The sequence below is a fragment of the Paramacrobiotus metropolitanus genome, unplaced genomic scaffold, assembly GCF_019649055.1.
Source record: "Paramacrobiotus metropolitanus isolate TYO unplaced genomic scaffold, Prichtersi_v1.0 Parri_scaffold0000306, whole genome shotgun sequence".
NCBI classification, from domain to species: domain Eukaryota; kingdom Metazoa; phylum Tardigrada; class Eutardigrada; order Parachela; family Macrobiotidae; genus Paramacrobiotus; species Paramacrobiotus metropolitanus.
The window spans coordinates 38,814-53,886 of NW_026570526.1; the positions used below are offsets into that span (position 1 = coordinate 38,814).

Below are 15,073 nucleotides of genomic sequence, written 5' to 3' on the forward strand. Positions count from 1 at the left end.
AAAACGGTAGAATTAAATCTTAGGCCTTTTGGCTACCTATGCATTTATATCTCGGAATTCTGAAATTACCTGCACTAAAAGCGTACGATAAACATTTTCTTCTCTTCCAGTTGCACCATTAATGCTTACGCGCAGTGCTGCTTAATGCAGGATATCGAACTAGAAGCGGTTACACAAAAAAATACAATGGAGTGAACATTTTCGTTGCAAGAAATATTGTGAATCGCTCTAATTTCGTCCGCTTTTGATGCATTTCAAGCGATTTCATGATATCACCATTTCATGCATTTCACGTTTCATTTCATTTCACTTTCACGTTTCACGCGAGGGTCCGCGTGATTATGAAATGAAAGTGAAATGAAAAGTGAAATGTGAAATGGTGAAAGCGTGATTTCAACCCTAGGCCGCAACAGTGTACGGTGGCACTATGCCTGCAGGCGGGAATAGTAACGGGTGGGAAGACTGGTTGGGTTAATAACCTTTTCGCGGTTCGTATCCAGCATAGTTCAAGTATTTCGATTAAATCTAAACGCAACGGAAGCAATAATTTTCTGTAGGAAATTGCCACGCAAGTGTTTTTCTCCATTAACATCGACAAATTACAGATAAAGCGCCAGACAGAAGAAGGCGGACTACCTACAGTACTCGACTTAGATTGCTTGTGCTCAGTATGCACTATGCACATACAGTATGTACATACAGCATGTACAGTGTACATACCGTATTCACCGTACTGTACTTTACTGTACGTACTGTGTCCCTGCCAGGAAATGAACATGTTGCACTGTGTACAATAAGAACTAATAAGACAGTACGTATTAAGAACCGGTGAGACGCCCGCTAGCAGCAGCCGTGATCATGACAGCACGTTGCGCAGTCGCAAGTGCATGCGTACAGTGCTTAGTGCAAGCTAGTCGACCCGGGCAAGGCTGCACTGTCACGCATGGAATGGAGATCCCGGCCTCGACTTTGTAAAAACGTTCGGTAGAAAATCTCGATCGAACTTGGTTACTGATTTTTCCAGTGCGTTATAATGATATGATTATTATTGTTCACATTCACTAACTATATGACCGAGGATTTTTTTAACCATTTGGACGGTAAGTTGCAGAAACGTAAATTACAGATATTATGTTACCATTTTGTTTGCACGAGAGCATAGAAATAACGTATTGAATTAAAGCATGTCGAAGGCGACTGCATTAAATGCCCGTCTTTATTGAAATTTGAAAAATTATGGCCATTAATCCATTGTAAAGTTGCTGATACAGTGATACGAGTACTTGATATTTGCTTACTGTTTTTAGGAAGACTGGCAAAAGTTTTACTACTTTTAGAAGCCGATACTCATGCACTTAGTGTATCGTACATCGTCTTATTAGTTGCTACACTGCGACTTGATGCCTGCTTAGCCATGAATAAGAATTATTAGCAGTTAATTGTCATTATCCTGTCGTTGGATTCGATAACTAAAGTAAACCTACATTCTCCGCAGAGTTACGATCGGCAAATTTTCAGCAGAGTTAATAGGTATTCAACTACTGCGTAGTATCGATAGAATCTTAGGAATATGCAAAACTTAATGCTGGTGCTGTGTAAACTCTTAGTGGCTGAAAATGAAATTTGAAGTTGTTGCAGTTATTACCAATTATTATAAAATTATCACAAGAACAGCAGCAAAACCGCATGTAAAGACTCGCATTATGAAAGAGACTATTATTTGGCTTCGCAGTATGTCTAAATTCATATTTCAGCTTCTCATGAACTTGTGTAGAATGTGTGAAAAAATGTTTGTTGCTTCTATAGCTATTAAAGTACTAAGATAAAAAAATATTTCAGTTATTGTGTTGGGTAGTACAACTTCTTCACAATATATAAAGCATTTATTTTTACCACTCGTTTTTGGAGATTGACTTATATTTGCTTACTTTCGATAGTTTTCGTGGACTTTGCTTTTCACTTATCCGGCAGCAGATTTACTTACTTTTACTAATTGTTGTACTTTATTTCTCAATATGTACAAAGCGAGCTTCGCTCAACAACAATTATAATCAAATGAAGAATTTGTAGTCGACTAATTGTGTCCCCAAAACCAATTTGAAATGAAGCAAATGAATTATCAGATTGATTTAGGATTTTTGTCAAAATAAGCGCATACAGCCGCAAGTATCAGGATGTACCGTATAATACAGGGTCGAAGTTATTAGGTAATTCAAAAAAAGTTGCAAAATCACAGAAAATTCGAAGAATATAAATACACATAAAGAAATGAAAACGTCAGAGAGATTTTCACAACCAGTCATTATTACTAAAAAACCCCGTACACTATACTAAATTATTTAAAAGCAAGGATGGAAGGGAAATTCTCATTCGCATTTTTCTTATAGTTATATTAATCTTATTATTATTTCTTATAAAGAAAACCAAAACGGAACTGGTTAATTAAGCGCTAACTCAGCCAATCAGATATATATTATACGTATATATGTTGAGCAATTTTTGCTGCGGCGATTAAATTTTGTTAGTAAGTGTTACAAAAATATTCAAAAAAATTTTGATTTTCTGACAAATACTCATAAAACAGTAAAATATCCAGCAAAAAATGCTCAAGAATATCCGGCATAAAAATTAAAATCCAGCAATCATGTATAACACTTGTGATTTAGGCTCACAGCCATTAGTTTCAAATATTTGAATATTCGTAAAATTAGTGAAAATTATTTCGAATAAATAAAATAAAACAAATTTATTAACAAAGGAATCAGTATTTATGGCATGGTTGGATTTCGATAAAATAACTAAATAATTTATATAACTCCAGACAGCTTTTAAAGGTCACTGTTCGTTGAAAGCATTACAAATAATTGAGACACTTTTCAAAACACGAAGCGCAAATATCAAAAAAGTCATGCCTGTGCATTTTTGCAGTTTACGGACAGATTTTTGCATTTCAATTATAGAACGCTATAGGAACTCATTCAAGCCAGTACCGACGAATAAAATAGCAAGCTATGGAAACCTGATTCGGTGTAACATCAACGATCCCGCTGATGTGCTACCTTGGAAAATTTGAAGAAAACCGGTTGATAATGAGGCTTTTAGTATAGTTTCCTGCGTTTAAGCTTTTGGAATTTTATTTCACCGAGAACTCTCCAAACGGACGTGTTGCGAGCACAAACGGTTTTCACGCCAATGTGCAGTACGATATACAAATCTTAGTTTTGGGCACAAAACGCTCTAAGACCATGCAGCAAAGTAATTTAGAATCGCAAATTTAGCCGCGGAAGTTTTCGTACATGTACAGACGCTCTAGTGTGGTACTCACTATATATGTACCGTGAAGAATTCCAGAATTAAGATGAATCTGCATTCCGTGCCGTTTCTTCGATCGGTAAGCGACTTCGCACTCCGCACACTAAGAAGTACTGCCAGAATTTTAGGAACTTTCAAAATTTTGTTACTGGATCTGATATGCGTAAAATCAATGCGGCAGCTAGAAAGAGTGGCGAATTTAAGAAGGGGGGCACCCCTACTAATAATGTTTACGTGAAACCACAAATCTGTGTGTTTCGGGTGAGCGAAACACAAAAAACGGCATGTGATACACAAGAGTGCATGTCGATTCACTCAAATCACTTTCGCGCCGACTGATAACGTCTGGGCAGTTACGTTTTTATCTGGTGCAGCATGAAAGCTGTCGTGATATAACATATTTCTTTCGGAAAACACAAAAACCGATTTCAGCTGACAAACATTTGCCGGCAATTGAGCTTTTACATTGCCACTGTCCAAACTCCAAACCATTATGTGCTGTTTCATTATTTTATTTATGCTTGTATCTGTACAGAAGCAAAAACGCTCATGTTCATACACCTTTATTGTAAAAAATAATTTAAATTACCCTTGCACGTACACGTGGCATGAGCGTACAATACAACGATGATTAAGCTATACGTTAATTAATGCCTATGCATAAGTCTGCTATACACTTTACGTCTGCAAATCGCCCTCTGCACTAATTAGAATGCATGGCGCTGAACTGTGTATTAAGGATAAATTGTCAAAGACCGAACACAAAACAGTAAACAGTAAGTTCCAATTTTGCTCATGGGGCGTTGTGACTTTTATTATAATCATTACAGCGATTAACTTAATACTTTACGAAAAGCATTGGCTACAGAGTCTTTCTTTCTTAATATAGAAAGGTCATGTATTAATTAATTAATGCATGTGCTGCTGATATTCGTATAAAGCCATGCAGTAATTGAGAGTGCATTTTGTACGTAGGTGCGGTGTATACTCTATTGTACGTTGCGACCGTGTACCTTGAAAATTAGGCTTTTATTATTATTGAATATTTAAGTTTTTACCTAATAATAACTGACTACAAAATCCTTTCTACTTGTTTTTCGTATTCCGGACAATCTGAAAATATCGATTCACGTACTGGACAAAGCATTTTCCATGTTGTTCCACTTGATAAATAATTATCAAAAACTGAATATGTAATAATTATTATTTTATGCAAGCTTGTTTACGAGAATAATAAAGCCACTTATCACGCCTTCTAATGTGGAATATTAAAGGAATGTCGTGTCTGTGGTGTCCGGTTTGCAAATCATATTGTCAAAGTGTCCGGAATGCGAAAAACATCGAATAACTACAGAGTACATACACTGAGTACACTGTAATTATGAATTAAACGCAAATTTCATGACCTTTGTTCCTAGCATCAAGCATGCTAGCCAGAACCGCAACGATCATAACGGCTGTTTCACTATATTTTCCGTAGCAGTGGCAGCACAAAAGCTAAAATTAGCACTTATCCCTAATTAAATTATTAACCTTTGAAAAGTGCTGCGCACAATATTGCTTTGTGACATGCACCGGTTAAAAGACGGCATAATTATCGCAAGCGCGCACGTACGCGTAAGGAGTATCGATGCGAAAAAAGCATCTTATCAGTAATTCACACAGAGTCGCGCCGTAACGGCTGCGGATTCCATGCGCTGCTATTGCGCGCGGCAAAACTTGACAGTGATATCCTAAGTCATACTTGACTTTTTAGTTTTCAGTCGAACGCATTCAACACCGCATTGAACCATGTAAAATATTTTGTTAATCCGCTGCTATATATTCAAAATTTATCTATCCGGCAGCTAATGATTAATATGAGCTAATGTATTAGCAAATTGGCAACATTCTCAAAGACATTTAGTCAAAGATATTGACATCGTTTCAACCGTTTTTTCTGGGCAGTGTCGGGTAGCCGCAGTGCAGCTGTATCGCCTTGCTTTAACTTTTGATCGTCGATAATGTGCAATGCACTTTTATTGCCTAATTGCACCATAATCCAAGTGCACCTGTAGTGCTATCAAGTAAGGTTGTGCTGGATGCCGATGGTTTGTTACCGGCCTAACGCACAGAAAACTGGGAGTTTGTTAAGTTTCCAGGGAGTATTCCGAAATGAAATCAGCTGTATATAACAGTATTTAATTATGTACGGATTGTACACGTTCGTTACCGTTTTATCAAGCGCGAACTATTAATTCGTTCAGACACAAGTAGGCAACAATCACACCTGCACTCAAATCGTCATTAAAAACTTTGACTTACCACAAAACAAATGCAAAAAATTCATAATTAGTAATACACATACTTAGAAGACAGTCCCAACATTTTCTGTGCGACCAGGATTTATGCAATTTCTACCGGTATACTTCATGTCCGACTTCGACAAAATTTGTATCGTTACAAAATTTGGTTTTTTTCCGCCAAAAAAGTGCTGATTTAAGGGGTACTGTGACCCACGCGAACTACGAGTGACTACACATGTGGATACAAGTACCAAAATAAATATCAATCACCTGTCTACTTTTAATGGGGCACGGGAGGCTGAAAACCAAACCCGACTACTACAGTAGTCGGGTACATAAAACCAAATCCGACTACATAAAAACTACAGAAATTATTATTTTTAGTAAAATTTCCAGCGATTTTTGCAATCGCAAACCGTTTGTACGTCGGCAGCGGTCGGCTTCCCGCTAATCGCAAATTTAGTACCTCTTTAATGAATAAAACTTAGTTAACTGTGTGTCTATAGGTACTTCGTCCCACAATATCTATGTTTCATATAACCATAGCACAAAATAAATCTTATTCTTGTATTAAAATAAGCCGTGTTCCAAGGGGAACTTCTGCAAAGCTTGAAACCGTTTTTATCGAATTTTTGGAAATTTCAGCAGTAAGAACATGTGCATGCTTTGCGCGCAAATAAAACTTTTTCTCTAAATTCAGTACATATACTGTACATGATAAAGCATTGCTTTTGACCTTTAGTAACGTCCACTGCAAAAGAAATTTAATTATGCTTAACATTTTTTATGAACTTTCTCGCAGTTTCCGCAGTGGAAACGTTTGCTGGCCTCGCGCTTCGTGCGAAAATGCCCACTCCATGTAATTTTTGATTTCACACCTTGCTGTACAAAATTTTGAACCGGTTTTGCTTTTTTTCTTTAATTTTCGACAATTTTGCAGCACGCTCTGTTGCTGTTTTCTCGATTCTCGGTGCCCCTCCCACCTAAAACCAGGGCGCTATCCACTGGAAACCGAGATACGGCTGAAAAAGGCGCCGATGGGGGAATCGAACCCCGGCTACGTCGTTAGATCCGCGTAGGCAGTACCACTGCACCCCGGCGCAATACGCTGAAATCCTTTGAAAGATTTTGTCGCTTTACGTGAGCCGCATCTCTGCTCACCCACCCAAAGGAGTTAAATTCCCTTATGGCAGGAAATGCATATATGTTTTACACGTCCTACAAGTACTTTATTTTCGTACTTTTTTGTCACGAACTAACTCCGCCCCTTCACGTACAGATAAATCGGACGGGAGAATAGGAGGCCGAGACGTCCACTCAAACAAATGTTAGAGTCTAACTGGAGACTTACTGCTTCCCGCAAAACGTCTCACAGTGTCAGCGGGCCTAGACAGAAGTTGTCCACCAAATTCATAAGCCAACATTACAAGAGAAAAACCTTGCAACATGCGTTGGCATTTGACTGTATATTGCGTACTATCCGTGAGCCTATTTTGTCGTACAACTTGTGAGGCGGACGAGGACGGTAACGGAAATTACACTTAATTATTTCTGTTACTCTCGCTCCCGTCTGGCAATGCACGCAGCGTGCGTTTTTCTTGTATTGTTCTCACTGCTACTAACCAGGGCACATTTTCCGGGTCCAAATTCAGAAAAATCTGATCTTTGGCATAAACATAGTATACCATCGTAGTATATTAAAAAAATAATTTCAGCTGCTGACACTCAAAGGGCGTGGCCAAACAAAATTAATAAGTAAGTAATACTGCATGTTATTATTTTGCACTAGCGTTATACCCGCACAGGCTTTTTATAAAATGACAGCATATCAGGAAAATTTCACCTCTTGCAGAAACGTACTTTGCCACATTCTGATTAATGAAAAATTTAATGTGCAAACTCTAAGACGACAGAGTAGAAAAACCGTTTTGTAGCTGCGATTCTTTGCGGTAGTGCAACAGTATGTACCACATATTGCCACTGTATTTAATCTGGATTTTGCTTTTCCTCACTGTGTGCAGGGTGCTCCCGAAACTTGTGGTAAATATTAGAGTTCATTATTTTTTAAACGTGCTATAGTCGTACACTGTCATTCGGCAAAAGATGAGAATTTTCTGATTTATTATTATTACACTGATACAAACAGCTGTTAGAGTACTACACTAGTGCAGTGCAATAGTATGTGCTATTACTTAATTAATAATTATGTTTGGCCACGCCCTTTGAGTGTCAGCAGCTGAAATTATTTTTTTAAATATGCTACGATGGTATACTATGTTTCTGCCAAAGATCAGATTTTTCTGAATTTGGACCCGGAAAATGTGCCCTGGAAGTACTACAAACTACAACTACAAAGAATCTGCAGTAATTGCCAGTTTGCCGTACTCAGTGGAAGCTGTTGCTAATCACCTTCGGTTGCTGCTTAGATCACTATGAACTCTTGGCCGATGCCCCCGTATGAGCGGCTGCTGGTGGATGTCAACCAGTTGAGCTATCACAACACGGTGGCGGTCCGCAACGAGGACGGTGCGTATTGGCTGGGCCACATTCAGGATATCGTCGGGGACTATACTCTCATCCACTTTGCTGGCAAAAAGGTCCCCGCCAGCTGGATCCATGCGGGACGGGTGTGGCCTTTGTCGGCTCTTCGGTATAGCGATTGGAAAGACGTCCCCGTAATGGTGGCACTCCGTGATGAGGACGACGGGCCACTCCGCTTTCGCCGGGCGGTGGTACTGAATCATGTCATTTTTTTGGGCGAGCCGTATATGTATTTTATTAGAACGGATGGACCTGGAGCTGGTAGCGAGTCTTGCACTGGTCGGACGGAATTGGTGGATGTATGCCAAATTGTCGGGCAGTCGGCGTGGGACGAGCCGGCGCTGCTGTACCGCAGCAGCGGTTTAATCTTCCGCAAACACTTTATTCCGTTCGCCCGGGCGCAAGAGGTTCTGCGCGACGGCGCCGACAAGTTGCGTATAATCCAACGTTGCTGTAGAACGTATCGAAAGGATGTGGCATATATGGGTGGCTGTCCTTATTACGACCGATTCCATCTTCGCACTGAAGCCAGTGGATGCACGTTTATCATCATCAGCCGGGCAGGCGGCGTGGAGACCGAGCAGCAGTCGGTGGCAGCGCTGTCGGCACTGCTGCAAGCCCACGTGGACTCTCGGGCCGATCGGCCCCCGACTGATTACGGCGACCTTTGCGGCCATGGTCGCGCGCTCGGTGGCGAAGGTAAGTGCTACTCCGGTAGAGTACAGTAGTGATAATGAAGCCAGAGCAGGGCAATGACGGTGGCAAGAACATCCATAAAGTACAATCGACGGGAGCGCAACGAAGGTCCTTTAATTCAGTAAAACTACGAAAATGTCTGTCTGTCCGGCTGTCTGTCTGTCCCGGAAGTGGAAGATAGGCCAAGGTCAAAAAGGGGAAGGAATATTTAAAGGAATGAATGTTTTTTGACCAAAAAGGAAGAAAATTGCGATGGTTTAAAAAAATGAAGGAATTTTCGTGGTCAAAAAAGGAAAAAAATTTCGATGGTCAAAAACAAAAAATTTTTTTGCAGTTAATGCGCTAAGAAAATTTTTAAAAAGTTTGGGGAATTAAGTACTTACGCGTTACTGTCGGTTTGATCAAGTAATGCAGATTAAGCGTTACAGCAAAACCTATTAATTTTGCGATAACAAGTAATTAAACGTGCTCTTAGTGTGCTTTGGTGCTAGGAATATTTTGTTGACAAATAACAGAAAAACGAATACTCAACAACAACAAATGCAGTAGAATTACATAACAAATACGGTAGTGCTGCAGTGCAGTACAACGTTATTTGCTTTGATGTGCTGAATCGTCGAGGCCTGAATCAGCCTCTTAATGAAAGAATAACAGCAGTGGCGGTCGCCTTTGATGCCCGATGAGGCAGCCCCATTTAAAAATCATATCCTGCTTAATACTTCCTGCTATTAATATTCCTTATTTACAGTGTACATACACCGCAGCACGTTAACTGTTAACGGTTAACACACAACAGACAAATGCTTTGCGTCGTTTTTGCGGGAGTTATAACTTTTTAGTCTGCGACTCTGCGTTCCTGCAACGATACGTGACTTATCAGTAGGAGTAAGGCGCCTGCCTTTTTTACAGAATGCACTCATATCAGAAGCAGTGGCAGATAGGGTAAGAAAGTTTGCATAATTATGCTGGCATGCGTTATTCCTCATTCACTCATTTCAGTAAAGCACCATGGGCATGGTGTAGTCTCACGTTCCGGTAGCAAATTCGTGGGTCATGTCGGGTTCTAGACAAATTCTCGCAAATACCAATTAATGTGACTAATTAATGTAACAATTAATTTGGCTTATTAATGTGACGCAACTACAGCTAATAATAAGTATGGAGCCTCCTGCTCACGATGATGATGTTGAGTATCTGTACATACGAATCCATCATTGTGATTATAACAAACGGACACCGGCACCTCAGTTGACAATACATTTTACACTTTAAGAACTCAAAGTTATCGTAGAGTTTCGGAGAGAACTATTAATTTTGACAGCAGTTAATTTTTCGTTGGTTTGACAACAATTAACATCTCCTTGATCCTATTTTGTTCAGCTGATATGTAGTGTACATTGTGGAATTTGTGGTCAGATGCACTTACTAATTTTGTGTTTACTTAAGTACTTCTTTTGCGGTTGCTTATTTTGTGGCATGTTAACCTATCTTTGTGAACATACTATGGTTTGTTTAAGTTTAACACTGAATCTTTGGATTTGCAGCATAAATTTGATAACAGTATAATCGAAAGACCGCGCCATTATTATTTAAACGCCAGACTTCTAAAACATTCTATAAGAACAGTTTGCGCCGTACGTACTCTTACCGTAAAATTAACAGGTAACGCTTATTCTGCATATTATAACGCTCATTCTGTAACGCTTATTCTGCATTACTTGATCAAACGGACAGTAGCGCGTAAGTACTTAATTCCCCAAACTTTTTAAAAATTTTCTTAGCGCATTAACTGCAAAAAAATTTTTTTCTGACCATCGAAATTTCTTTCCTTTTTTGACAACGAAAATGTTTTTCATTTTTTTTACCATCGAAATTTTCTTCCTTTTTGGTCAAAAAAACATCCCTTCCTTTAAATATATTCCTTCCTCTTTTTGACCAAAAAAATTTCCTTCCTTTAATTATTCCTTCCTTTTTTTGACCTTGGCCGGAAGATAACTTTCTTATTACGCAATCACTTCCTTATTCTGCAACCTTCTTATTACGTCATCACTTCTCTACATATCCTGTAGGCCAAGGTCATATTCCTTCCTCTGTTTGACCATGGAATTTCCTTCCTTTAATTATTCCTTCCTCTTTTTGACCTTGGCCATCCTGGGGCCAATAATTAAAAGTTTCTGCCCAGCTTCACCAGCTTGTAATGTCATGACCAACGATAAGTGGGACAAATTAAGTGACGAAAAAACTCTAAGGGGAACTGATCTTTTTGACGGTAAAAAACAATGCGATAAAACTTCGTATAGTGCCAATTTGTTTTAAAAAACCTTTCGCATTATTCCGCAAGCCTGGTTCCGGCCACATTTCCGTTTTGTCTTCCATCGGCATAAAGACGAAACAACAACATTTCAGTGAACCAAGGAAGACCATCAAACAGCCATGTATAAATAAATCTCGTACATGGCTCGTTAAACGGCTACGCGACAGGTCGTCGCGGGACATTTGGTTTTACGGACATTTTGTCTATGGGCAACTCGCTTTTGTTTCAAATAGTCATAATTATGACTGTTCGTTGCTACAAATCAGTCGATAATTTTTCTTCGTATCCCAAAAAGTCGCGTGGCCAAATGTCACACAACAAAACGGCTGCAAAACGCGTTATCGCAAAACAAATTAGCCGCTGCGACGAAAAACGTGTGGCGAAATGTCCCACGATGCAATGTCCCGCGACCACTTGGGCTGTCACGCGTTAAACGCACCCTTCGTACGCCAGGAAAAATGCAACGGTTCGTCAAGTAAATACGAAGTAAAATAGCCGATGACGAGCAACCTCCAACCAATCACGCTGCGCTCCGCTCTACCTATGCACGCAAAAGTGCAGCTTCCTAGTGATTTATAAAAAACAGTACAAGAGCCGACTTTGCTTCCTTTTTTGAATTTACTGTACTAGTATTTACGCTTCGAAATTCACAAGCAAAATGCAATCGTTTTTCTGTATACTTTGGGTTGTTAACAAATTTTAACACTGGTATTGTGATAATGCTTAGTTTCTTGACCGTTTGCGAATAGTGCTCGTCACTGATTTAAAAATCTTTAGCAGTGTTTTTGGCAGTTTTGCGCAAATTGTTGTCTGCTTTTAGATATGCGAGCGGCTATACAATCTTCGGACACTGTGATCAGTGATCTACCGCTTCTCCTGCTCTGCGAAGTTTTTGCTCATCACGACCTGCACTCCTGCATGAGGCTTAAACGGTACTGTAGGGATTATCCCGTGAGTGCGCACCCATTAGCTAAAATCGAAATTGACCGTTGCGCCGGTTGAATTAGTCTCTAAGCACTGCGAATAGGCTGCAAGCTACAAAACGTGTCATAATAATTTGAATAAACCTGAAGAGTCTAATAATGCTTGCAATTCTAAGCTGTGTTGTATCATTTGCCTGCTGCAGCGGAGTTTTCTCAGTTTGATAATGAGCGTGTGTTGTGTTGGGCCAGTTAAATTTCCTTGCCGACTTGAGAGTATGTCAAAGTCAAACACAGCAGTTTCATGGGCTACCTGCTAGTCTGCTACCGAGATGAAATAATTGCAGCGACCTTTTCAGAAGCGACATCTACTGGCGAAGTGCTTTTAGAGCAAGTCCGGCTAGGACATCAGAATCGGGGAATCTTTTCAATCTAGAAAAATGGTAGCACTTAGAACACCAGTGGTTCTCTTTCCCTAACTTCCCTAACATGGGCGACCCACTGACGAGGCGGTTGCCGTGTAGTGCGTGTGGGGATGGACTTTTTCAGGAGGGAATGTTGCGTCAAAGTTGTGCCCTCCGAAATGGTATTTGTTCCCAGAAATGAGCCTTTGCTGACCTCCACCATGGCGTTCAAGCGTACTCACCCCGAGGGTGCAACTTCGATAATTAATGTGCGGTACAACCTGCATTCCTGATTCTGTCAAAATTCAGTGGAGCTAGGGCGCAAGTTGCAGTTCTAATTTTTAACCGCGTGCATGGTGTTTTGAACGTTTTACTCCGCAGTATAGGTTATAATGTTGATTGGGCTGTTGTTGCAGAGTGTGTGCGCTATGGCTTGCGCTGCTCAGCCGTCCTCAAGCAACGGAGCACATCAGCATCTGCTTTGAAACCTGCTCTTGCACCAAAATGTCTCCCGATTTGAACTACGGTAAAGTCGCGTCTCTCCTGAGCCGTACGGTCAACGTAGCGACCAAAAGTATCACGGTGCTGCAGCTGTTCAGCAGTCCCGCTCGTTTGAGAAACCTGTTAGTAGCCATGGGAATCACCGTACCGACCATAATGTTCAAAGGCTGTACGGTTACAACATGTGCTCCATATTCGATATATCGCTGTTACGGCGCGGAACCAGATCGACTGCGGTACGCAGTGGCGATGCAGCCGGCCGAGTTTGACGCGTGCTGTCGGCGTGTTCTGCTGTACAACTGGACCGTGTATGAAATGTTCGGCGATGCCATCTTCGAGCTGCTCTACTGTTCCACCCCCCACGTCATCGACGATTTAGTTCCTCTGCCCCCGACGAAACGCAGTGGATGGCGCGCCTGAAATGCCGTGCTCACGTCGGCGTCCTGGCGGGCGAGGCCCTGCGTATCACGATCCCGCAGCTGGTGCTGCACAGCAGCGATGGCCACGAAAGCATGGCGCAGCGGTTCATGTGGGCCTTGGACAGCCACTTCCGCCGCTGACCGACGACGTCTACGCCAAGGTCACGGCCGTGCATGCGCGCTGGGTGCGCAATCTGCAGTATCCGGCTGAATGGGACAGGATCCGAGCCTATCTGACAGTGTGAGTTGCGAAGTACAGTATGTATTGTACAGCTTGTGTTTTAGGGAGTGGAAAAAGCAGCATGAACTTGATGGTTTATTTTTAATCTGTGCATAGTTTGCCGTTTACCATTATACTGTAGTCTGGAGCCGTCCGCACAAGTTAAACCACAGAGTCGATAGGTATACCGGAAGAAGCGCAGCAAATATACCTACTCTAAACGTGCCAATAATGCCGCCAATCAGAGTTTCTTTTAATAACTGAGTTTATTTTACTAAGTTTCTATCCCGCTCGTCTTTGTCACTGTAAACCCACCTGCGCTTCACAGCTAAGCTCACGCCCGGCAGTGCCGACATTTCCATCAACAGCCCACACGACATCGTGGTACGGTCAACAAGCAGCCCATTAGAAGGCCGGCATAACAGCCCGCGTTACAGTATCCAGCATGCCCATAATAATATGTATCAACTATTACGTGTCTTTTGCCGGGGCGGACGAGCCAATGACGCCGCCAATCAGTGCTTGGGATACTACGGTAGTAAGCACATGGCGTGCATTGTTTTTCTAAAATCATAAAGAGAAACTAAAACTGCACGGGTTTGCGTGAAAAACTTCCAAATGACTGTCGTTCAACACTGGCAGTGATCAGCTAGTGGGCACGGACGATCTGCCCCCTTTGGGTGTGAGGCTGGAAAGAGCTGGGTCGCAGAAAATAGGGTCGGTATCAGACGGTCAAAACACAGTTGTCGCGTATGTTGGGCGCCCGTGACCGGAAAGTTGAATGCGGCTAAACCAGAGACAGTCTTACAACTGCAACGTTAGTTGACCTCGGATCTGTGGTTAATTGCAGATTCAGTGGGTTCCACGCCGACGGCACGCCAAAGGGATGGAACGACGTGGATCTGCGCACTGAGGATGTGCGCACCTGGAGCCGATTGGCCGTGTGTGGAATCAACGACGTATTTCGTGTTTGACAAGTAGCGGCTCGTACAAATAGTTTTGCTAAACTTATTATGGATTCTTATGTTTTTTTGGCACCGATACCCTACTCGAGGAATCCGATGGGTTTCTCGCGTTAGCGGTAATAAGAGAACATTTGCTTATATTTGGAAGCAGGAATTGCGGTTGCTTTTGTATTGGTTAGATTTCGAGTGTCATCTATACTGCTTGCCCGCTTTCCCAATTGTTGGCTGTTTGATGGCTATTGACTATTAAAGTTAGATCGGACAGACATTACGCAGCGGTTGTTCTTTCTGGCGTCAAAATGGCCTTCTAACGCACAACCCCCCTTCCACTGAGAGTGTGACATTTTGCCGCACTTACATCCGAGGCTCGACTTGCGCCGTGGGATATCCAGACGCTGGGACACTTCGCTTTCGAGCTTACGGCCTTGAGGCATGTAAACTTTGTGACATTTTGACGCAAAGCATCTGGTCGCGGACAATTCGTCTTGGGATTATG

General features: G+C 41.5%; 2 protein-coding genes across 2 annotated transcripts; both read left to right on the top strand.

Annotated features, from left to right (window-relative positions):
* The first annotated feature begins 894 nt into the window (after positions 1–894).
* On the top strand, positions 895–13,393 carry LOC129601973 (uncharacterized). Its single transcript, XM_055500894.1, has 4 exons — positions 895–1,100; positions 8,024–8,837; positions 11,969–12,080; positions 12,889–13,393. The coding sequence occupies exons 2-4, from the start codon at positions 8,030–8,032 to the stop codon at positions 13,391–13,393; spliced, it is 1,425 nt and encodes a 474-aa protein (XP_055356869.1). The 5' UTR covers positions 895–1,100; positions 8,024–8,029.
* On the top strand, positions 13,374–14,834 carry LOC129601974 (uncharacterized). Its single transcript, XM_055500895.1, has 2 exons — positions 13,374–13,633; positions 14,463–14,834. Exons 1-2 carry the CDS (start codon positions 13,395–13,397, stop codon positions 14,584–14,586), a joined length of 363 nt encoding a protein of 120 aa, XP_055356870.1. The 5' UTR covers positions 13,374–13,394; the 3' UTR covers positions 14,587–14,834.
* The last annotated feature ends 239 nt before the right edge of the window (positions 14,835–15,073 follow it).

Coding starts and splice junctions, on each gene's coding strand:
- LOC129601973 (XM_055500894.1), top strand. CDS start 8,030: ATGAACTCTTGGCCGATGCCCCCGTATGAGCGGCTGCTGGTGGATGTC. Junction 8,838..11,968: donor TCGCGCGCTCGGTGGCGAAG/GTAAGTGCTACT, acceptor GTCTGCTTTTAG/ATATGCGAGCGGCTATACAA. Junction 12,081..12,888: donor TCCTGCATGAGGCTTAAACG/GTACTGTAGGGA, acceptor CTGTTGTTGCAG/AGTGTGTGCGCTATGGCTTG.
- LOC129601974 (XM_055500895.1), top strand. CDS start 13,395: ATGCCGTGCTCACGTCGGCGTCCTGGCGGGCGAGGCCCTGCGTATCAC. Junction 13,634..14,462: donor ATCCGAGCCTATCTGACAGT/GTGAGTTGCGAA, acceptor GGTTAATTGCAG/ATTCAGTGGGTTCCACGCCG.